Source organism: Cornus florida, unplaced genomic scaffold (genome assembly GCF_030987335.1).
Source record: "Cornus florida cultivar Cherokee Brave unplaced genomic scaffold, ASM3098733v1 CherokeeBrave_3.0.0_Hap2_Chr05, whole genome shotgun sequence".
Lineage (NCBI taxonomy): Eukaryota > Viridiplantae > Streptophyta > Magnoliopsida > Cornales > Cornaceae > Cornus > Cornus florida.
The window spans coordinates 80871287-80896202 of NW_026775575.1; the positions used below are offsets into that span (position 1 = coordinate 80871287).

The 24916-nt window shown below is 35.2% G+C and overlaps 2 protein-coding genes across 2 annotated transcripts; both read right to left on the bottom strand.

Annotated features, from left to right (window-relative positions):
• Nucleotides 1–1225: 1225 nt before the first annotated feature.
• Nucleotides 1226–11190, bottom strand: LOC132307106 (uncharacterized). Its single transcript, XM_059804774.1, has 4 exons — nt 11036–11190; nt 8795–10183; nt 2522–2638; nt 1226–2385 (listed from the first exon to the last, which is right to left on the bottom strand). Exons 2-4 carry the CDS (start codon nt 10172–10174, stop codon nt 1501–1503), a joined length of 2382 nt encoding a protein of 793 aa, XP_059660757.1. The 5' UTR covers nt 10175–10183; nt 11036–11190; the 3' UTR covers nt 1226–1500.
• A 2462-nt stretch (nt 11191–13652) lies between these two features.
• Nucleotides 13653–23483, bottom strand: LOC132307107 (RHOMBOID-like protein 1). The gene is made up of 6 exons (XM_059804775.1): nt 22814–23483; nt 20199–20362; nt 17148–17311; nt 16802–17061; nt 14815–14941; nt 13653–14052 (listed from the first exon to the last, which is right to left on the bottom strand). Exons 1-6 carry the CDS (start codon nt 23110–23112, stop codon nt 13924–13926), a joined length of 1143 nt encoding a protein of 380 aa, XP_059660758.1. The 5' UTR covers nt 23113–23483; the 3' UTR covers nt 13653–13923.
• Nucleotides 23484–24916: the final 1433 nt, after the last annotated feature.

A 24916-nucleotide genomic window follows, 5' to 3' on the forward strand; every position in this document is an offset into this window, starting at 1 on the left:
TATAATATACATGGATTGATTTGATAGCTTTATATGCATATAAGTCTTATCCTTTTAAATAAGAAAATGATTGAAGATATTTGAAATCCATGCCGCACAAAGATCGTTATTTTGTGTTCAAACTTTTAATCTCCTCCTTTCAAATTCATTCAGTTATCAAAATGAAGCCTAGATGGGATTTCTTTTCAAATCTTTTTATTTTCTTTTCCTTTTTCAAAGGGATTTGATTCCAAAGACGATTAATGTTTACCCCCAATAGACAGGACCCATACGAAATATTTTTAAGTTAGTTGATCATTTTAAGGCCCATATCACAGTCCCCGCAGAAGGTTCAGCCTTAAGCAAACCTTTCCGTCTCGAAAAATGATACATCTAGATTCGAAAGATGTGGGCATTGACCTAGTGTAACAGGTGAGTGTTTCCCGATTCGACCTAAAAATCTAAGTTATTAGATAAAATTAATATTAAGTTCATATATATCCAATCACTCTCCCATCCGATCCGATGTGGAACAACCTCCAATTCGCAACGCTTTCGTTAAGGCTCCTACTCGGGATGCGAAATTGAACGCCCTCTGGGCTAGGCACTTGGCGTGACACCGGATTAAAGACTGAATCTGACTTTGATATCAACTGTACCGAGTGAGTGCTTCGTGATCCGACCCAAAAGTTTAAGCTATTAGTTGGGATTAATATCCAGCCCATATATACCCAATTACTTTTCCATTGGAATCCGATGTGAAAAAAATCCCCTATTATACCTGGTTAGTAGAGGGTCCAACTCCTTGAGTTGACGTGATTTACCACAAGGTATATATATATATATATATGTATATATAGAGATGTCAACAGGTGTCCCACCACATAACACCACCTGAACTGACATCCCCCGTCGCATATCCCCTGTTAGGGGCATCATCTAAATTACTCTAGTTTAGCTTTGAGATAGCCCAAGCCTTTTCAATACTTGGGCCTTTCGCATGTAAACAATTGTAGGTTAAGCATGATAATGAAATTCATTCTTGTACAGATTTAAAGGCGTCATTAGGCTTTTTCTAGTATCATTTAAAATTTTCAATTCCTCTAAATCAGACGATTATTTTAATTCTGCAACTAATTGATTTATTTTGGCACCAAAGGCAAGGTACTAAGGTCACAAATTTCTGAACTTCTTCAAACAGAATGCCACTACTATGATGATGACAATGTAACTATACATACAAGCGTCCGAAAGAAAATTTAGAGATTGCATTCTTAACTGAAGAGTGTATCGAAAACCCGGTTTTGACAATCTCTCCCACGATTATCTCACTAATCTTGCACCGCCAAGCATAATTTAAATGTTGCAAAAAAATAAACAACAATAACGCGTTATCAAAGTCAAAAGTTACTACCTGAACTCGACATAAAGCTTAGCAAGAGAATTGAAAACCAAAGAAATCTTAAAGATGCTGGGGTGGAAGACCAACGGTATTGTTCCTCATTCTCTGAAGCTGGAAATCTAATATCGGTACAAAGATCGGCCAGGAGTGTACTCGGGCAGTGGAACAGCTGCATGACCAGAATTGTACTCGGGCGGTAAAACAGCTGCATGACGGTACTCAGATGGAAGGCCTGTAAGACGATACTCAGATGATGTCGATACAGCAGGACGATGGTAATCTGGTTGTAAGCCTGCTGAATACAGTGGGTCACGGTGCAAAAAAGGGTTCCTGTATGAATTGTAGGGATCACGGTATTCAATCTCATCTCGGGGCCTTTGTTCCAACTCTGAATGCCGAGGACCACGATGCTCAAAGCGTGGGTCCCGTCCGTAAGGGTCTATCTCCAAGGTCCTCTCATAAGCATATGACGGAGGAGGAGCAAGAGCAGGTGGAGGTAAAGGTGCAACTCGGGGCAGAGGTGCGAGTGGAGATGCAAATGCCTCTCTTTCATACGTAGGAGGCCGCTCATGGTACCGACGTTCCCCACCAAATGCAGATCGCTTCTCTTCATCCAGAGCACGCCTCCTTTTTCTGTCTCCTCTTTCATACATAGCAGGAGGCTCATGGTAACGACGTTCCCTACCATATGCAGAGCGCTTCTCTTCATCCACAGCACGCCTCCTTTTTCTGTCTCGGTCTACAAATGTATGGGTCTCTGCTCTCCTTTTTCTGTCCTGGCCTACAAATGTACGGGTTTCTGCTCCCCTTTTTCTATTCTGGCCTACAAATGTACGGGTTTCTGCTCCCCTTTTTCTGTCTTGGCCTACAAATGTACGGGTTTCTGCTCCCCTTTTTCTGTCTTGGTCTACAAATGAACGGGTTTCTGCTCCAAGACTTCTTGCCAACTTTTTAGGTCTAGTCCCTTTGCCAGCAGGAAGAAAAAGCTTACACAAGTTCTTCACCTGTTTCAATATATAATGCCATCAATATTACTGGCATGAGACGCAAAGGAAGTAGTGACAGTGCTAATTAATTTGATGATACTAAAATTTGTGCACTTAAATATTTGCAAAAATATAAAGAAAAAAGACTACGGACCTGTTCAGAGGTAAGATGACAATTAAACTTGTTTCTTGTATAGTAGTTCTCCTTGATGACCTTTTTGAACTTTTCCTCTGCCACCGGCAAACAATCGTTCAGGACAGCAAACCGAACCTACGATCCAAATGTCACAATACTAATCAGTTACTTTCTAATTCTCTATAACTAATATTTCACCAAGACATCTAATGAATAATTTATTTCCAACACTCTTCTAACAAGCATGTACTCTTTCTTTGTTCTACTACCCTTTTTTAAAACTTTCTGAAAGGGAGCACCCATTTTCTATTTCCCTTAATATGCGTGTACAGACTGAATAGTAGCGCTGAAGTCTTCATTGAAGTATGCAGGCAGCAGATGATCAGCTTCACATGAGATTCCACTCAACAACATTATGTATGATGAATGCAAAAGAAAAACAAGACGCACTCTTAGACTCACAATAATCACTCGTTCTATTTGTATTCTCTGCTTAAGAGTTCTATTAAATTTTGCGTGGTATCATATATACACAGACAACAAAGTAGTATAGAGATATTAGAGTAGGTATAATTTAAAACCAAGAATCAACCCAAGGTATGAAATCTTCGACCATAACCCAAGCCAAACCCAATCTTCAACCCTAGCTCAACCTGTTCCTAAATCTTTGAAATCGGGTTTGTAAATTGAACTAAGAAATAGGGTTTGAGCAAAGGGTTATAGTGTAAGAGTGAGAGGCGGAATGGAGATCAGCAACGGTGACCAAAAGCTCATTGGAAGCCGTTGAAATTTCACACGGTCTTTGCAACAGTGAGTGTTGTCGGCTGCAGATACATTTGAGAGAGAGCAGGGGGAGAGAAAATTATATATATATATATATCTATGGGGAGAGGTTAGGGTTTGAGTCTTGTGAGGGCTGACGAGGAACCAAGCAGCAATAGGGGCTTTATGCATTTATTAGGGTTCGGGAAAGTGAGATTCTAATTTTAATTGGTGAGGCCTGACTTGAAATGATATGGTGCTTTGCATAGCACCTATTCTCATGCATACAACCAATCAAAGGTATGGAAGTAAGTTCCGCGCTCTCGAGAACGAATATATTAATCGAGGAGTTGGGTGAGAAATACGTTCTTTTGGATGCAATTGCTTGTTTCCTTTTTCGATAGAGTACAATTAGAAATTTAAAATATACCCATTCTCATATGATATATATAAAAAGAACTGTTCAGTTGCTCCCTAATGTGCAGGGAGCAACATATGTGACTACAAGTAGGCCTGTTGGATCTCATCCAACAGCTTCAATCCAAAACAGCCTTTCTATGGTTTTTTCCCCCCCTAAAAAGGCAGAAACCAGTTCTCTTTAATAGTTATATGTGAAGAGAGAGAAGATGGGTCTTTGTGAAACCTCTCTTCATAGAAAGTTGCAGAACAAGGAAAAACCATCTTCCTCGTTCAAACCACATCATACCTGATACCAATAACAGGTGTAAACATCTTCCTCATTCAAATCCCATGATACCTGGTACCAATAAGATATTATGCATTATGCACAATATAAATATTTAATGGGAAGTATTTGGATCTCTTGCTGGCTATCGCGTTTCCTCCAATGGATGAATTAGCCATTCATGTTGATCCGCACAATTATTCTTCTCAAATGGGTAAAATTGCTATATTGTGCAAAAAATGATCAAACAACATTCTGAATATGAAACCCAAATGAAAAAAAAAACGAATTTATAATTCGGGTTATTTCGGGACAGGTTCAGGTTGCCCAATATACTAACCCAAGCCCGATCCGAATCTTAAAAATTGATGCCCAAGACTGAATATCTTCGAGCTGGGCTTGGCTAGCTCATCCGAGTTGCAGCCATATTGGAAAACTTTTCCTTACAGCTCGATTGATTCAAATTGCCATTGATCAATCGACAGCCCTCCACAGGCCCTCGAACAATCCCTCAATAAATGGAAGTCTACTGCACTTCAGTACTTACAAAAAAATTCCAAATCAGGAAGTTTCCAAAACTCTTTTAATGCATGTTTAGAAGGACTTAAGGAATCAAAAATTAATAATAATGTGATTTAAGGAAACCTTATTTATGCATGCATTGAACCCTAATATGGAGTGTGTATCATAATGTCAAATTACATTTGTACCCTTGTAGAAAAATATTCCAAATTACCCTTAGATGTAGAATGAATTATATCTTTGACCTTGCAAAGTAACTAACACTAACTAACTTTTGAATTCTTCTAAGTTCTACCTAAGCTAGAAATTGAAACAAAAGTTACAACTCTATCACCAATTACCCTTTTGGAGGTACCATGAATTCCATCTTCGACCTTGAGAAGTAACTAACACTAGCTTCTGAATTTTTCTAACCTAAACCAAAAGTTACAAACTCTAGTTTTAATCTACGAAATTTGCCAACGTAAGTCCTATTGACCTAATAAAAAGCACATAGTATGAACATAATGTCTTCAAGCTAGAAACCGAAACACTTTTAAGGTACTAAAATAGAATGAAATGGTTTCAAACTTGAATTAGAAAAAGCTCCATCTCTAAATGAAGAATTAAAAATAAATAAAAATAATAATAATCTCTACTAGACAAAGTAAAAATTTTAGAAACTGAACTCGACCAAGTCATATATTTAAAAAGGAAAAAATGAATTAGAAATTGAAAAATTAGTAGTTGATTTAGAAAATCAAAGGAAACTATTTTGAAACTTCACTAGTGGAACAGAATTAGATATTGCACACCCTTTTATATATACTCATAAATCAGAGATGTGAACTTAATAATTGAAATTTTGGTTTGAGAATCAAAATGATTATGCATGGAAAACGATGATGTTTCAATATGACAGTCAAGGATACAATAAAATATTATGTTAAGATGGTTGAATTTGTGGAAAGGAATACCTATGCGATTTTTCTCAAGCTACCTAGAAAAGGAAAAAAATGAAGAAAAGAACAATAAAGTAAAATAATACATATTTATGCCTATGGAAAAGCTAGCTAGCTACCTACTAGTGTGAAAGCTGTCATGATAATTGAAAAGATGAGCTTGTGCTAAATGATTTTATTTTTTTGGTAAAGTTACATTGGACGCCTTTAAAAATTTTACTCTCTCCTTTCATATTATGAATATTTGCCATTAGAATCGAGTATCCTAAGGGGCAATTTTAATTTGTTTGCATGGATTAGATATGGAGAAAAAAGACATAGTTATCATACGATTTATGATTTAGGGAGAAGTTAGCAATTAAAGGGGAGATTGCACATCTAAATTGTGAAATTATATTTATGGTTTATTATTGTGCTTCAATTATGTTTTACTTCTTTCACAACATTGATACGACGCATTTACAATATTTTTACTTATCAAAAAAAAAATAACATTGATATGATGCATGGATATAGTTGTTTATCTATGCTTTGCAGGATCTTAGAAATTCCATAGAAGACAGGCAACTTCCTTTCAAAAAAAAAAAAATAAAGACACAACTTTTTAAGTCTTTGAGTCTTTTATATTATTTATGAATTGCTCAGTTTATTTTGGTTTGTCATGAAATTTACAAATGGGAAGATTGTTAGGATTAGAGCTTAGTGTTAGCAAATTTTGTAACAAAAGTCGGAGTCTGTCTTCTTCTTCTTCTTTCTTTAAAAAAAATTTAAAAAAAAACTTTTGATTAGATTTAAGTACTACATCCAAGGTAGAAGAATCAGAATTTGAAGATACATCGAAGAGCAAAAAGGTAAAGTCACCTTTTGAAGGATTAACTCACCAATTAGGGGGTCATAATTATGCATTCTTATCATGTCTCATTTTAAACATAATGCATACATGTTTTAGTTTATGAAAAGGATTTAGGGGTGCACAAAAGAACCGAGGAACCGTGGAACCGAACCGGGGCTTCGGTTCCAGTTCTCACGGTTCCGGTTCCTAAAATGAGGAACCGTCAAGTTTCGGTTTGGTTCCGGTTCCGATCTCACGGTTCCGGTTCCAGAACCGAACTGTAATATATATATATATATTATATTTGATTGTATTATTAGTAACTCTACACCTAAAAAAATATATTTTTTTAGGGCAAATCATTTCAGCGGCTCAGCCTCCCCAATCGCCTCCATCTCTATTCTCGTTCTCGACTCTGAACTTGCCCTCTCTCTCTCTGCAACTACAAACTACAAAATCTACAAGACTCAGAAGTTCAAAACCCATATATTTCAGTTTATCTATCTGTCTGCAAGAATCAAAAGTTCAAAACCCATATCGGCATATCATTTCAGATTGTTCAAAAAATCAAAACCCATATCTTTCAGTTTCCCCATCGCCCGCTGTTCTGGTTCGGGTTCGCCGTTCGCAAGCTTCAGCCGCTGTCTCTCAACTCTCAAGCTTGCTCCCCTCTCTCTCTGCAACTGCTAACTTGTATGTATGGGTTTTGTTTTAATTTTTTTTCTAAATCAACTATTCAAGGTCTGTGATTCTTGTTTTGTAATCAAAACCCATATATTTTTGTTTTTTTTTTTTGCGTACCGGAATGACCTTTCATATCAAGCCTTGGAAGGAAGAGGGGTGGATGGAGATTTGCGAAGCTCTAGAGGAAGGAAGACTCACGGTTCCAAGGAACCGAACCGGAATCGAACCGTGAATGCCGGTTCGGTTCCGTCAGGAACCGGACCGCGCGCACCCCTAAAAAGGATGTTGTGAATGCATGAAAATTGTTTTCAAAATAAATCTATTTAATTAAAAAAAAAATTACAAAAACAATACGCCTCGATCGATGTGTCGGTCAATCAAAAATATTTTGAATATTTTTATCAGCTAATTCTAATTACAACTAAGAAACTCCAATTCCTTCGGACTCATAGTACTATGTAAACACCTCTAGGTTCTCATAAAATATAAACATACAGATAGATTTCTAAATACATTATTGGAAGATCAAATAGAGAGACATCATAGAGTTTTAGAGACCATATTTTATTTTCCATCATCTACATCTCACATTAGATGGTAAGTTTTTATTAAGAGTGTTGAATATCATAATCCTTATGCTAAACGGCAAATTTCAACACCGAAGGGTCTCTAAACAACAAGCATGCAACTTGGACGACTGGCCAAGGAGAGCAAAGTGCTTGTAGAGGACGAATCTGTTGATGGAGCAGACTGTGTGCCTAGAAACTCGAGTGGAGAGTTTGGTGAATCAGTTTGTGTCAAAAGGTAACTAGGGATTTTAGGGAATAGGAACTGTTAATCTAGTTGCATCTCTTTCTCAGAGTGAAATTTATCTGTCTGGACTAGGTCTTGTGCGTTTTTCACGTAAAAATGGTTTTTTATATCTAGCATTCAATTTTTAACTTACTAATATTGTTGTGTTTTAAATATAATAAATAGAATTTTAAAATTAGTTATTGTTAGTTAAAAACTTAAAATTCAAATTATATTCATCCCCCACTCTATATCAGTATATCTATTTTGGGCCATGCCCATACTCTGATGCATAAAGCTTTGAGTGACGATCCTGCATTTATCATGGTTGTATTGGAATCGATTTGCACTTATCTCACACCCAACAATTGATAATCTTCATTAGAAAGAAACAAATTATAAGAAACTGACCATAACTAGGAAAATTTTCTTCCAAAAATTTTAGAATTCCCAATATTGTTAACCTGGACTGAGCCAAAACCATCTATAAACGATATGTTTATCTTCATATGGTCACCATGATCATTGTCCTTAATTCATTTGGTTAAAGAATTTATTAAATCAACTGGGCCAAGGATATGTGCCACACGAGAACATAAATTGTTTTTTTCTTTCTTCTATCCTAATATAACACACAGCCACTTTGCCCCTATGAGAACTTGACCACTCAACCTTCCACTTAGGGAGGCGGATGAGATACAACTGAGCTTCAGGCCTTGGTCAAGACAATATATTGCTTTAAACATCTAACTTGAATACTTCTCTTTTAGGAAAATAAGGAATTGAACATAGACATGCAGGTATTAAAGGATTTAGTAGCAATACCCATACATAGAAACTGACAACTACTCTCCTATCTGCCTTTGTCTGTAATGATGCTTTTATCTGAGACATAGGAGGTTACACCGTTCAATTCCAAGAAGGCACTCACCTAATGTTACATAAGTTACAATTGCCTATTGACTATGGTTAAACACCTGAAGAATTCTTCCCTGAATATTTATTTTTTTCAGATACCGTATCAAGTAATAAAGCAGTGTATGTTAAAAATAATCAGAGATGTACAAACTAACCTGAGATGGGAAATCAGATTTAAAAGCCTCAGGCTCGATGTTGTAACCCCCAGGTCCTGATGCTTTGTAGATCCCATACAATAGCCTCAAATCAACATCAAACAAAAACAACCTCATTCCTTTATAGATCTTCTGTACCATATCTCTCTTGCTAGCAGGCAGACCAAAAACTCCATAACGGTAGCAGTCCTTCTTCGTCTTCGAACTGCACATGAAAATCATCCCCATAGTCTCAACTTTTTTTGAAGCCTTCTTCTTGGCCGATGATTCAGGCGTATCTTTATCTTTAGCACTCCTTTCCTTAGAACTCCCCAGTGCCACCTTCTTCCTTGTGTTCTTTTTCCCCAATTTCTTTGTTTTGCCCTTGGATTCTGCTTCTGCTTTCTCTTCCTTTTTTTGTACCCCTGCTATATTTTCATCATTTTCTTCTTCTTCGATTTCATCTTCTCCTACTACTTTTTCTTTACTCTTTTCATCTTCTCCTACTACTTTTTCTTTACTCTTTTCCTTAGAATTCCTTTGTGCCACCTTCTTCCTTGTGCTCTTTTTCCCCAATTTCATTGTTTTTCCCTTGGAATCTGCTTCTACTTTCTCTTCCTTCTTTTCTTCCCCTGCTGCATTTTCATCATTTTCTTCTCCTTCAATTTCATCTTCTTCACCTTCTAATACACTTTCTTCACTCCTTTCCTTAGAATTCCTTTGTGCCACCTTCTTCCTTGTGCTCTTTTTCCCCAATTTCATTGTTTTTCCCTTGGAATCTGCTTCTACTTTCTCTTCCTTCTTTTCTTCCCCTGCTGCATTTTCATCATTTTCTTCTCCTTCAATTTCATCTTCTTCACCTTCTAATACACTTTCTTCACTCCTTTCCTTAGAATTCCTTTGTGCCACCTTCTTCCTTGTGCTCTTTTTCCCCAATTTCATTGTTTTTCCCTTGGAATCTGCTTCTACTTCCTCTTCTTTCTTTTCTTCCCCTGCTGCATTTTCTTCTCCTTCAATTTCATCGTCTTCTCCTTCAATTTCATCTTCTTCTTCTCCTTCAATTTCATCTTCTTCTTCTCCTTCAATTTCATCTTCTTCGCCTTCTAATACATTTTCTTCACTATTATCTTCTTCTTCAGTTGCATTTTCTTCATCCTTTCCTTCTACTTCTATTGCATTTACTTCAGTTTTTTCTTCTTCAATTGTGGTTACTACAGTCGTCACTTCTTCTACTGCAATTTTTTCCTCATCTTCAATTTCAGAAACAACCACAGTTTCTTCTACATTTGTCTTCATTGAACAGGACGCAGTTGTCTCATTTTGAGCAAGGTTACGTGCATCATTAGTTTTGGATTTAGAATTGGAGGCAGATGCACCACGCTTTCCTTTTGAATTCACCATTGTGACCCTCTATAATCACAAAACTTAGTAAGAATAAACCTTTAAAACAAACAAAAAACTCAGAGAAGTTCGGCTGGCTGGGAGGCGAGGTCTAACCACTAAAGTACGCCACCAAATTGTTAACACATGACTCCATCCAGATAAAATGGATGACATGAGAGGGAAAAAAATATTTAAAACTCATGTCAATATTAACAAAAAGGGGAGGGGAAAACCGCAATATTTCTGAAATATAGCGCCAGTGACATGTTTAATTTCGACGGTGAGCCTAGCATTGCACAGACAAGTAATCATAGACGTTTATTTATAGTTAGAAAGAATTAAAACTGAAAAAAATGCATACATACAAGAAAATATATAATGGATAGGATTTGGAACTAGGAGATAAAGATGCCCTCTTTGACTGCTTTGAAATATAGATTGCAACACGAAAAATACAATCAACAACAACTAAGGTCTATGAGTGACTACAGAAGGATCGACCTCGTATCCCCCTTCATATAAATAAGAAGCAAACAAAAAGCAAAAACAATACCTTTATCCTCCGTTTGGCCGCCGAGGAAATTCCAAACAAAAAAGAAAATCACTTCAAAGAAAATATATAAGACATAGGTGAGTGGATGTTAGGGTTTCAATCCGTGCCGAATGATTATAGGATTGAAAATTATTTGTTTTCTAACGTTTTCTAAGCAACAAACAAGAAATTGACAGCAGAGAAATCAGTTTACGCTCATTCCTATTATCCATCGATCCAAAAACCCTAGTTCATGCATGAATCAACGAAAGCCCAATTTGTGACCTAAATTAATTGTGAACTAATGAAACGTTCGAGTTAGAGAGAGAACAAGAACGCGAACTCACCTGTTGCTACGAAAGGTTGAAGCTTGGAGTACCGATTTGTGTGTGAGAGAGAGAGATATATAGAGAGGCTTCCAGAGAGAGAATATGTAAAAATTCAAAAAATCAGATGGCGTGGATGCGCGAGCCTATAGGTGTACTACTGTTTTTCTGTACATTAGCAGTCTTTGGTTAATGTCGAAATTGCCTTTTTCTAAACTGAGGTTTTTACTGAATTACCGCTAGGGTTGTAAATGAAGGATAGCGGATTGAGGCCGTTCGGACTCGCGTTTTCGTTTGTGGGTTCAGTTCGAACTCAATTAGATTGTGACGAGGTCAAAAGTAGGGTTAGATATTTTTATTTTAATAAATTTAGATTCGGCTAGTTTAATAATAATAAAAGTTGTTCGTACTTAATTCAAGCTCGTGTTAAAAATTATTTTCATTCCTCGTAAACTTATATTTTAAATAATGAATGAATTCAATTGAGTCGTATTCATTTGTTACTTTAAAATTACCTTTACTAAAAATACAAAATCATCAATGTAACCTTGTCATATGTTAAAAATTATTAGCTTGAATTGCTTTCTGGTGGGCAAAGAGTAACATGCGCCAAAGACTAATATACTCACTTTTAATCTTGACTTTAGAATCTAATTCTAAGGTAATTAATTGATCAGTATTTTCTTTTTATATTTAAGGCAGTTATTTCTTTTTTATTACCATTATATATTATTAATAAAAAATGACAAAACTAGACATGTTTTTAATGGAAATAAACTAAAACCAAATTGGTTAGGATTTTCTTTTATATGAATTCATTCCTATCCAAATTATCAAAGCATACCAACTAAAAATAAAAAAATTAATTATTTCGACTTCCTTCAACGATAGAAGATTGAAACATAAAAGGCAACCATATCTGAAAAAAACAAAAATAAAAATGAAATTTTCAATCCCTTCAACGATGGAAGGTTCAATTCATTCCCTTCGTTCCCATTCTTTTAGCTTGGGAATTCTCAAAGCATACCAATTATAAAAATAAAAAAAAATTTGGATTCCAATTTTTTTTTTTTCTTTCTTTTGTATGCTTTGGGAATTCCCTTGCTGAATGGATGGGAAGGATTATTTTTATTTTATTTTTTTATGTTTTGGGAATTTCTTAATTAGCTTGCCATACACAAGTTTGCTATTCATGTTGATTTCTATTTGTTGTTATTTGATCTCACTAGCTACTTGAAGAGAATAAGAGAAATAATTTTTTTTTTTTTCATGTTAAATAGATTTTGAAAATAAAATTAGAGTAAAACAATGTTCAAAGGATCAGGCTTGATTGCCAACACTGGAAATCTCATGTTTTTTTTTTTTTTAATCGGTATGCTTTGAGAATTCGGATAGGAAGGAATTCATAAAAAAAGAAAATCCTAATCAATTTGGTTTTAGTTTATTTTAATTAAAAACATGTCTACTTTTGTCATTTTCTATTAATAAGATATAATGGTAATAAAAAAAAGAAGAAGCAATTACCTTGAATATAAAAAGGAAACATTGATTAATTAATTATCGTAGAATTAAATTCTGAGGTCAGAATTAAAAGTGAGTTGTGTTGAAAATATCCTCATTATCATTAGAGTCGCATCTACAAATAATTGAAAATTATATATTTATATTATAATATTAAATATAAATTAATTTTCAAACTTTAAAATTTATAAATTCGTAAACTATACACCAATTATATAATTTTTTTGAAATTATTTATATTATTTACTACTTTATTGCATTAAATATAAAAATTATAATTTTTTTTTTCAACCTTCACAAAAAACACAAAACACATTCACGTATCCCACTTGTCCTTGCAAAGACTTCAACTCTTAGACTTTTTATTTTGAAACCGAAAAAAATACCACTAAACTATAAAAATTACAAATTAACAATATAATTAATATATATATTTTACACAAACACACACTTCAGATAGCCCTTTCTTTTTCCAAGCTCCTAATTCTTTTCATACTGTAACACACTCTCTCTCCATTAAATTCTAAACTTTTTTTATTGATATTTTTATAAGGCAAGAAGTGTTTAAAGTTAGATTAGTAAATGCAGAGAGTCGAAGTATAACACTTTGGACGGAGACACTAATTGAAAACTTCTACATGAAATTCCAAACTTCAATGAATGAAAATTTAGAAATAGAAAGTCCTGCACGGTTTTACGTTGGCAACTGAATTTTTTTATTTGTATTGCATTTCTGTAGTTTTGTTAAAATCCTAATAATGTCTCCACTATTTATATATATATATATATATATATATATATATATATATATACCCCACAATATAAGTACTTGCTCCATTAAAAATTTGTAGCATGAAAAAGAGTAACTAACTCTCTCATTTTCTCACTCTCTGCCTGCCCCATCCATCATCCATCCTGATAAATATATCGACTAACTAGTTTACCACTATATTAGACACAAGAAAACTAAAAATGGAAGATAATTTTGTTACATTTAGTCAAGTGCTTAAGTACTGTACTAGACCACCATGAAGCCAATTTAAATCTAATTCTATTTACAAACGGGCCAATGGCCTAACGGTATCGGCCTCTTACCTCCCTTTGGGAGGTCACCATTTTCTCTGGCTGCAGTTTTAACATCAATGAGAGTCGTGAGACAATAGAGATGCAACAAGATTTCAAACACCCATCTTAGTTACAAAACTTTTTTTTTTATGTAAAGGTCTCACAAATGGTAGAAAGAAAAAAAGAATTGTAAAAATAAAAGAATTACTTTTAGCAAGTCATATATTTTCTACAGATGCACAAATGGAGTAGATACACCAAGACTTTCAGTGACATTGCTCACACCGTCTTCAGTGTTTCTCCTACGTGCACTCTTGTATACATCAGCTGCTGCAGAGCTCAGAACAGAACTGCTCCATCTCCGAAGTGTGGCTACTGTCTGTCAACGTGTAACTCTTCTTCTTGCCGTTGCTTAGGCATGTCAAGCTCAGATCCTTCCCAATTAGGTTGGACTGCAACGGCACCATTCAGTATATGCATACATATCAAGATCCATCAGAAAAACATACATTGAGTTCGCCATTATTTTTTAAAGCGCCATCTCATATATAAAATACCATTGAACAAGTTTATCATGCATTATGGCCATTGCGGAAATGTTGGAATAAAAAAGCTTTTGATACAAAGCATTCTAGGTTTGCTTCTGTTCAGCAACTAGAACAAATAGGGAGTATACTAGGGATATTTAGGTTCTCGTTCTCTGGAAAAGACTCGTAGAAAGGGCAGTTGAAACAGTGTTAGGATTTCAAAGATTACCCCTTAATGATTAGCACTAAGACCATAGTTTTAGGGGTTGAAACTCAAACATTTAGGGGCTATAAGACGCAACCCTTCAAGAAGTTAATTTAGGCTGTCACATCATTTTAATAGAAAGACTTTCGAACGATTCTAAAGCTCTAAGGAATAAAAAAAAAAAAACTGATTTCATTGTTAGAAGACTACAGTTTCCTTCTGTCATACAAATTCAAGTATAATATGATGCATCATGTCTTGGAACAAATCAAATGGTGGGTTGGCTTGCTAAGCTGGGCATCAGATTAAAGTAGAAGCAGCATAGGAAGATGATTTCACCCACATTTGCTGAAAGTGACGAGGAGATTCCTCCTCTGGTCATTTCTTAAGTCTGAGTTTTCGATTCATCAATAATAGTAATAATAATAATGACGATGATGATGAAAAGCATGCAAAAGAAATAAGATGGCAGCATCAGTTACCTCGCAATACACTTTTTGCGAATGACATTTCCATTTTGAGGTAGGAATACAACTTAAGTAGTGACACCAGGAACAGTAGTCATTCCCATCAACTCCTCGGAGAAGTGAAACCAGGCCACCAGCAAATCTGCCAGAATACGTAACATTGGGTCAAAGAACTCCCTAATTAAATGATGCCAGCAACATAATAGCATAAAAATGAATGAGTTTCATAATAACACATTACAACTCCTACAAAGCCTTATTCCCAACCACTTAGGGCTATTAACATCAATTTTGTTCTGCCAGATTGCTATAAATATAAATATAGGGTGTGTTTGGTATTAGAAATTAATTTAAACAAATAACTGTATCAGATGTGCAACACGAGCAGGTGAATATTTATTGACGATAATATTCTATATGAAACTTAATTATTCTGCAGGTTGAAGGAAGAGGCTTTATAACAACTGCTACTATTTATTTGAACCTTGTTTCAGTTTGAGTACAGCACATCTAATTCATTTCATATTATTCAGATACTTAATTGAATAGTACACTGATATTACGACCAGAATATCATAGTAATGTGTGCCTAAATTCATACAAATGATGGAAAATTTTCAGTTTTTCATGGATGGTATAAGTAATGCAAGCCCTCCAGGTCTAGTGATTTTTCTTTGCCATTAATCCCTTGCCTATAAAAAAAACAAAAAAATAAATGAATATCATAGTTATGTGTGCATAAATTGGTCAGGTACCATCTGGTTATATTGAAGGATCTAATACTTCCATCCACCTAACCTGGAACTGAAGAGAGTGCTGGAAGAAGGAAACCTTAAAACAAGAGGCACGTGAAGAAGGAAACTCCTCAGTACAAAAAACAAAGATCCTCAGCGAATCAGCTGCGGAATGGGTTAGAGTCTGACACGTGGACACGGTGGAGAAGATAAGCAAGTTGGATTCTCTCTCTTCATGAATCCACATGCAGTTAACCACCACCAACCGCTGCAGATGTTTTATTTATTTATTTTTCCTAAAAAGGCTTTGAGTGCAAGAATTGGAGGCATATGATGAGATAAAGGTCTCAATAAAGTTAAGTGAGCAAGTCTCAAAATTCCGACTTCAGAGAGACTGTTGTCACTCGACAAGCAGAGTAATTTAAGGAAATTCAGAACTAAAATGTCCACTATAATTAGCCAAAGTTCTGCATTTGACTTCAGCTTGAACTCCTGTGAAGATTAAAATTGTGGACACGAGTCATCGTTATGATGTTCATCGTGAATAAAGCCATCATCACTTTTCTATTTGAGGTAGTATAAAGGTCCAATCACCATTGTGAAAGTAATAGCCTGGACTAGTAGTGTTAGGAATTATGTCTCAAGTTCCTTAGTTTGTGTGATCTCTATTTTAGAATTATATTTTGTTTAGGAAACCTCTTGTTAGGAAACTCTAGGATAAAAAGGAACTGTAATTTCTTGTCCAACAAGGAACTTAAGATTAAGACTCTATAACTACATATCTAGTTACGAGCTGAGACTTGTGAGAGAGTGAGAGTGAGAGTGAGAGAGATTTAGTCTCTTAGGAGAATTAACTCATGCCAGAGATAGCTCTTTGAGTACTGTAGAGATAGTTAAGAGAGACTAAGAAAACTGATGGCGAGCAGGGAAGTGTGATACCTGTGTCACTTGTCCTATGACATTGAGAAGGGCTTGGGTATTGGGCAGGATATCCTAAGAGGGAATTTCGGTTCTGAGTTGTTGCATTTTCTTTAAGGTTCTCAATGAATATATAGTGATTATCACTTCTCATCAATGGATGTAAGCCGAGTTGCTTGTATGATTTCTTATTGTTCGGGTTGGATCTTGAGGTGATTATATTGTTGCTGTCACAACAAATATTAGCTCACTGATGACTATGATATAAAATTTTAATTTTAAGTTTCTCTCAAGGAATAAAAGGTGCCTTTGAATTCAAAATGTAACCAAATTTGATGTTGAGAACTTACCCGGTGATTAGAAGTATGAGGGAGAGAACCAATAATACAACTTGATATGTCTTATATTTGGATTTAATTGAGCTCCCAATATTATTTCGGGGACCACTTTTCTGGTTAACCCACCCAAACTGGGGGCGTATAAAAAACACGAAACCAACAAAAAAACCAGTAACTAATCCCCCAACATGGGCAGAGTTGTCCACGTGCGGCAGGATTCCCACAGCTAAATTAATTGCGATGATGAGAATGAGACTGAAAAGTGCTGCCAACTGAAAAAAGAAAATATAAGATAACCACACATGGCTAATTCAAGGAATAAAGGTTAAATAGCAAAAGAAATAGTTTCTTTTTACACCTTATTAGCATATATTGTCCAATTTGTAATAAGTTCCGAAAGCATTGCCCCAAGTAAACCAAATAGTGCACCAGAGGCACCAACAGAAATGGTTGCCCGGACTAACAAAGCTGACAACAAACTCCCGCCCATTCCAGATACAATGTACAGTATCCCGATCCGCCCTGCAGAAGGATCAACTCAATGTCACTAAAGAGACTTGACTACAAAACCTCCATTATAAATAATGATAAATAAAAAAATATGCACCATTGTACAACGGTAAGAAATGCACTTTTCCAATCTTCTTGTCCTTTTATTTAGAAACATTATGAAGAAAGAAAGATAAAATATAAAATACATAAAACACAGGGAGTCCTGGTATATTTGTGGTTTCATTAGACTGTCTTGTTTGCGGGTCATATTAAGGGACATGCTTTCTTCACAAATTAAAGACTACAATTACAGAAGTGTGTAAGCTTCAAAAAGTGCTCTGCCTCGGACATGATCTACCCAAATCTGTCCCAGGGAAACCACATATCCCTCTTGTTAATGTCTACAATTTGTGTTTTAGATATACTTCGATAATGGGGGATACAGTTTTTTACATCTTTTTCATATTTTAATGAAACCATTTAGTTTATTTTTTAAAATCTTTATTAAAGGTCACCATGATTACATCCCCACTTTTTTACCTTGTTAAGTAACTCTAGTCACGAATGACTTCAACAGAACAGTAAAAAGGTAAAAAATTAATTACTGGACAATGTACTGGAACTCTGATAAACTAAAAATAACTGTTATGCTAAAGGGACACAGCCCTAAGTAGTACAATTCATTAATTTTATGAGGAATCTTATCCAACTTTACTATACTTCCCTTTTTAAAGTTTGATCTTCATGACCATGTAAGTAGAGTGATCACTTTTGAATTTTACTTTGAGCTGTAGTAATGTAGGTTGGATATTGAATTCCAAACAAAAATTATCTAATTCAATTATTCAACAACATTCTATAATTTTTTCCATGAAAATAGGTATATTTACAACTAAATTATAGCTTAACATAATATAGTACGTGTCACAAGTCAGATTTTACTCAAGTGTTTTCCACAATGAAGCAAGATGCAAAGCTTAAATGACGGGCCTGATATTAGATCTTTTACGGCCTTTACCGAAAAAATTGAAGCAGCCATTAACATTGAGTTAGAGAGTTATCTGAACATGAACTTCAAAAAAATCAAAACTGGAAATGAATTTTTTATGAGAAAACATATTTTGCAAAAATGTCCTTTTAAATATTAAATCTATACTAAGCCTACTTTAACCTAAGTTGTGGATTCAGGGACTCATTAGGCATGGAGATGCTATTTATCCTAAAATATCCCCAAAAATGGAGATGTTATGTATCAAAAACATCCACAAATATGTTATTACATTCCTTCAAAGCATTCCTGTGAATCTTATCAAATTATATTTTTCTAGAGTTGCATTTGGCATGTGAAATGAAGTTATTTCATGGTCAATATAAAGTAATTAGACCCCAAGAGAACTTAGAGCAATGCTTTTTTCTTACTCTTAGTGTCCCCAGTGAGACTTTCATACATTAATGACTTTAATACATGAATTGGACCCCTCAGTGTAATGGAAAATACGAAGTAAAATTAAAGAAACGACGATATCTAAAATCGAAACTAAATTCTATAAAACAGTTATTAAACCAACCAACATAATATTAGATAACTAAAAAGTAACATGTTCAGGAATGAGTATGGTTGAAACGAAATTTAGAGATGGACATGTGGCAAGACAAGAAATGATAAAACTGAACATGAATACATTTGTAAGATGCTTTTAGTAAATCCAATTGGAAAGAAAATTGATAAAATATAATTTGGCTATGCGCAACAAATACCAATAACTGCATCAATGACAAAAAATGACATGATCCACATTGAGGGTAATGTTAGAGGAAGGGGAAGATATGCATAAGATAACATACATCCTTGTGGTAACTAATTGAGCTGTGTTACATGAAATGAGATTTGTTTGTTTACTTTGTTCTGTTAATTTCTTTCTCCACCGTGAATTGCATATGGCCAAGTGCCTTTTGTTGTTCTTTTCCTAGATTTGGCAGGGCCACTCAATGCATCGGCAACTTAGGCAGTCTAGGACCTCCACATCAAAAAGTCCAATTAGAATTCATGTTGAGGTGCTTCAATTACATCTCTTTTTTTTGGTAAGTCAATTACATCTTTTTTTCCATGTTTTTACTTATTGTTTTGGTCTTCTACTCACTTGTATTTTTTTTTTAACTTTTCATCTTCTTTCGAACGTCTTCTCCCTCACCGTATGTATAACTATCATCAAAATATTTATTTTTCAAATTAATTATCTTAAATGAAATTTCTGCATTCCTTTCCTTGGCAAGAAACTCATATAACCATTTTGTACTTTTGGGGATTTAAATCCTCAACCACTAGACTACATCCCTTAATGATGAAAGGTTTGCAATTGGAAGTTCTCCAAAATTTACGAAGGCGAATAGAAAAACCAGAGTTAAGAACAGAAAATAATTTGTCAACAATAATGGAATAATTATCATTTCCATTGAAATCATTTGCCAACCAAAAATTGAGAAACATAGGCGGAAAAGTAAAAAACTCAACATCTACCACTTGTGATAATATTTCAAGGTGCCTTAGGCCTTGACTGGATTGAGCCGGCTCTAAGTTTGAGGGTCTGTTTCAAACTGATATGTTAGTTACCTCACCCATTAAAGAACCTGTCTTCTTCTTTACTTAAATGTTGGACCAAGTGATCAACAGAGTTCAAATTGTATTTCAAAGTTTCAAAATAGAATCAACACTTAGTGAATGGATATTTGAGGTTCTTAAATGACATCTAGATACAAAAATAAATAAATAAATAAACTAGCTATATTTTAAGCCTCAGATTTTAGATGAATGGTATAAAAAAATTTATCAAGCTTATAAATGCCTTGTCATTACAACTCATAATTTTGTAAGCTATATCAGTAATAGAGATGAAGTGGAGAACAGTGAGAAACATACCAAATCCAAACTCCTTCTCAAGTCGAATGCCAACAAATAGCAGACTAAACATATTGGTGACAATATGAAGTACCCCAGCATGTAACCACATACAAGTGAAAAGACGCCATGCTTGTTTATCATCGATCACTTTCTTCACATCTAGAGCCCCCATAAGCTGTAGGCTAAAGATATAAAAAGACAAAATTAGGTTATATACCATCCGCTTTAGAACTAGTATCACAATAAGTTTACTCCCCCTCCTATGATCAACATTTAACAAGTATAGTCTATACAGGTTAATACGTTTACATTCAGCGACTTAATTGTGATTTCCAGAAAGTTCTTCAGAAAGGCAAATTACTTGTCACTAAGGAAAACAAAAGTCATTGTTAGAGAATGTAAAGAATTAAGTCCCCTCTATCATAGTTTAACCTTTTAGATAAATGCAGATGATGCATGAGTGGACCGAAATCCAACCATATGTACTAAAGATTGATATAGAATGTTGGAATCATTCCTTAATAGTTTAAATTTTTAGGGGGGATGGTGTAATATGTGGTATCAAAGTTTTGGTTCTAGGGAATCAGGTCTCCATATATGCATTTGTTCCCTCAGATTGGTGCACAAGTTTACACTTTGTTCTGGTTTGGTCTGTTTACCTTGCCACCTGCAAGACAGAGTTGCACATGAAGGAAGGTATTAAAGCTTGATATGTATTGTTGGGCTCATCCCTAAACAGTTTAAGCTTTCAACTTTTAAGGTAGATGGTGATTTAGTATTTGTTCATACTAAGATCACCCAAGATTAAACATGGTTTGGCCATAGAATTTTTAGTTAACCATAATATACCAAGCAGAAACAAATTGGGAAAAATGGACAATATTTTAGATCATTTTTTATTGTGTTCTTCAAGAATATTTGAAATAGATATAAAAAAATTGTTCTCTGAAATGGGTCTTTCTTTAACTCTGCAATTTCAACAAATTGAATTTTTTAAATTCATTCTTTTATCAAGAAACCAGCACCAAATGTCCATCAATATTTCTGAAAAAATTATAACTGTTCCCATCTTAGTTTTCCAGTTACTTACTTCACAAAGAAAGCAAGTTAAATAGATAAATTTATTAGAATCAAAGTAATGAAATATAAGTTCATGTGTTCAAGAATCAACTAGGATCGAACAATCATTAGGCAAAAACAAGCAACTTTGCATCAGAAGAAAGGCGCAACAGTTGCAATTTTTGTTACGAGGAAAGCATAAAGAACCACTAGGCATGTTTCCTTTGGTTTTTATGTGATAGAAAAGAATTACTCAATTTCAGGGAACACTTTTTTTGTTCTCTAAAAACTGTTTTACATTTTCAAAGTTCTTGAAAATAATTATCAAGGAACAGGAACAAATATGTCGCTAAAAACTGTTTTACATTTTCAAAGTTCTCAAAAATAATTATCAAGGAACAGGAACAAATATGTCAATAAACAGTCTAGCGACAGTTTTCTCCTACCATTACATACATGAAGACACGTGCTGGTGTCAATCATATTTTTTCCACTGCGTTTTAGTTCAATTCATAGTTGGCATTCTGCCAACTTTCATGGTTTCAACTTTCAACCTTCATCGATTAAACCAAGCACTTCAAACGTTGCAACACACTAAGGAAAAAATATTCCAAAATAATCACGTTGAACTTAATTAATCAGAAATTGGAAGGCACCCAATATTAGACACTAAAAAACAAAAATGAAAAGCAAACCATAGTAAAAACCATATGATTTATACAACTTTCACAAGGCAAATCCATATAGTATAATATTCTAATTTCTAAGGGAGCTTTCCAAGTGGAGCTCAAAAGAACTAGTGGCATTCTTTTGGTATTCCTTGACTTTTTTGGTCCAGACTCCAGTGGTGGCGCTACAAAATGGGGATACCCATTCCCCTACATTAAACCCCCAACTCTTGTGAATTTGAGAATTGACATCATGTCTCTAATACGAGTCATATGACTAACTTAGGTACCCTCAAAGAACCCAGTGGTATCCCCCAAGTTCTTACAATGGTTTTTTTTCCCTTCACAATGATTTTTTTTTTTTAATCTCTATAGGGCATCTGAAATTTTCTTATTACTAAATTTATCACTATCATAGAAAGTTCATATTTGAAATTTTATAAATTACTCAGTTGAATTCAGCAAACTTTTCAAATGACTTGTATAGTTTTATGGCAAAATTAAGGAAAATTACTAATAAAAAAGGTAAACTTTAAGAACTTCAAGTTAGAAATTTTCCACCACAATTTCTAACTAATGCAGAATGTTCCCAGAATTCAAATTCGGCAATTTAGTCAACATTCCATCTTGGTGTATCAAGAAAAGAGAAATCGAACATCAACAGTGCTGAAGCAAGTAGCAACAAACAATAACATATTCATAACATTGTATAAGAGTCAATCATCTGTTCACTTCATTGACACATTCAATCAAACATGAAATGAACATCCAGAACGTAAAAGCACAAAAACCCAATAAGCTCAAACTTCAACAGCTATATACCTATATCACATTGAATTACACACACAAACACACACACATACATAAATATATGAAGAGAAAATGCGTGAATTGGGAGAGACTCACGTTGTGGCCGAGGGACCGAGAAGTGGGTTCTCTTTGAGGGGCTGGAAGGACATGCGTCCCAAGAATTCCTCGCCGAAACAAGAGCCGGAGTGATGAGGACAATCATTGATGTAGATTGTAACTATAAACAGGACAATGTTGACCACAGTGAAGGTTGGCACCAACCAGGGGTCCCATTGCCTGAACAGCTGCTGGGGCTTTTGGGAATGCCGTGATCCTGAGGGCGGACGGGCCGATTCATATTCGCTTCGTCGGGGACGGACCTTGATCTCAAGCTCCGGAGAATGGTCCCTCCCCATCACCGTTCAAAACAGAGAACAGAGAATTTAGCAGAGAATTTCCATTGGTTTAGGTTTGAATTGGAGGTCGGGATTTGAAAACCCAGATGAGTTAGTTCGCCATGAATAACCATAAATCGTGAAAGATGGGGAAGAAGAGCTATTTTTAGAGAGAGGGAGAGGGACAGAGGGTGAATGAGAACATACTACATAGTTTCAAGGCCAACGGTTTTCAGTGCTTTGTTAGTTTTTGTTCTCGTTATGTCGTTTGCTTATTTGGAACGTTGGACACATACTGTTTTCTAGTTGTCACAACACTTTTAACACACAAGGTGCAAATGGACATCGACCTAATCATGACGGTTGGGCTCCGCTGGGCTTCGTTTGTTTAGTTAAGTCAACGGGTCGACCTTAAGCATAGGCTGGATTCTGAATATGTTCGTGAAAATAGGTTCGTGAACACATTTATAAATATAATAGATTTGTATGGATTCATGAATAGATATATGTATCTTCGTATAAGTTTGTGAACCGTCCAAAGCGATTTTGGATACGAGCTCAATTTAAGCTTGAATGATTTTAGTTATTAAACCAATCGAGTTCGTACTTTTCAAATAATAATGAGTTAAGTCCAAGCTAAACTTTTCAAAGTCGTTAGAATTCCGAATTAAGCCCACAAAAGAACGAAGCCAAGCCCGAACACACTCAAGCTCAACTTGGCTCAATTTGATTCATTTGCGGCCCTAGTGTAACAAGGGTCATTTGTCTCACATCGGATCCCAATAGAAAAGTGATTGTGTATAAATGGGTGGGTGTGTAGCATTACCCAACAATTTGAGCTTTTGAATAAATGAGTAAAGCTCACCCGTTACAGTTGGTATCAGAGCCAAATCTAATTATTGATCTGGTGTCACGCCTAGTGCTCGATTCGGGGAGCGTCCGAGTTTTTCACCACAGGTAGGCAGGGTGGACCGACCGCAACGAGGGCGTTGTGTGGGTTCGGGTGGGGGAGAATGTAACAAGGGTCATTTGTCCCCCATCGAATCCGGATGGAAAAAGTGATTGGGTATAAATGGGTAGGTGTGCAGCGCTACCCAACAACTTGAACTTTTGGGTAAATGGGTAAGTGCTCACTCGTTACACCTAGTCACTAGCGAATAATGTTAGTGACTCACTCAAAAAATTTGTGAGGGAAGGCCAACTTTTAATTTGTGGGGGTACATTTATACAGTGGGGCGAATTGTAATTTTAGTTGGGGTATCTTCATAAATTTTTAAAAATTTGACGTATAAAATGCAAAAATAAAAAATTAAGTGGGGGCATTCGCTCCCACTGGTCCTATTGTGTGTCCGTGCCTCTGCACAGTTAACACCTATCCAGTGGCTATAGGGAGATTTTGTAACTGGATCGCTTCCTCGTCTATGTTTTATCTAAAGTAATGCTACAAACACCTATTGGTATTTTGCGCATCTCCATAACTAGTGTCCATCGAGGACTTTGTCCGTGTTTTGATAAGAATAAGGTTTCTCTTTTCGAGAGAATTTAACTTAATGATTATTACATCAATCCATAACAAAAACTCATTAGCAAGTTAATATTTTTCCTCATGTTTAATAAACTGGAAGTCGTTTTCGGTCTAAATTGGTTTTCTAAAGTTCCCCTACCCCATTATGCTCCGTTCAAATTCCTCCACTCTGTGCCCTCCTGCCTCGTCCCGTCTCATTTAATAATTGGATAGTCGAGTTTGGTTTTAGACCAATTTCTTAGGGGGTATTATGCCAAAAATTGAAAGCGGAGGAGTTTTATACAATTTGCCCTTAATTTG

Coding starts and splice junctions, on each gene's coding strand:
- LOC132307106 (XM_059804774.1), bottom strand. CDS start 10,174: ATGGTGAATTCAAAAGGAAAGCGTGGTGCATCTGCCTCCAATTCTAAA. Junction 2,639..8,794: donor AATCTGATTTCCCATCTCAG/GTTAGTTTGTAC, acceptor TTTGGATCGTAG/GTTCGGTTTGCTGTCCTGAA. Junction 2,386..2,521: donor GTCATCTTACCTCTGAACAG/GTCCGTAGTCTT, acceptor ATATTGAAACAG/GTGAAGAACTTGTGTAAGCT.
- LOC132307107 (XM_059804775.1), bottom strand. CDS start 23,112: ATGGGGAGGGACCATTCTCCGGAGCTTGAGATCAAGGTCCGTCCCCGA. Junction 20,363..22,813: donor CTCGGTCCCTCGGCCACAAC/GTGAGTCTCTCC, acceptor TTATATCTTTAG/CCTACAGCTTATGGGGGCTC. Junction 17,312..20,198: donor TGAGAAGGAGTTTGGATTTG/GTATGTTTCTCA, acceptor ATCCTTCTGCAG/GGCGGATCGGGATACTGTAC.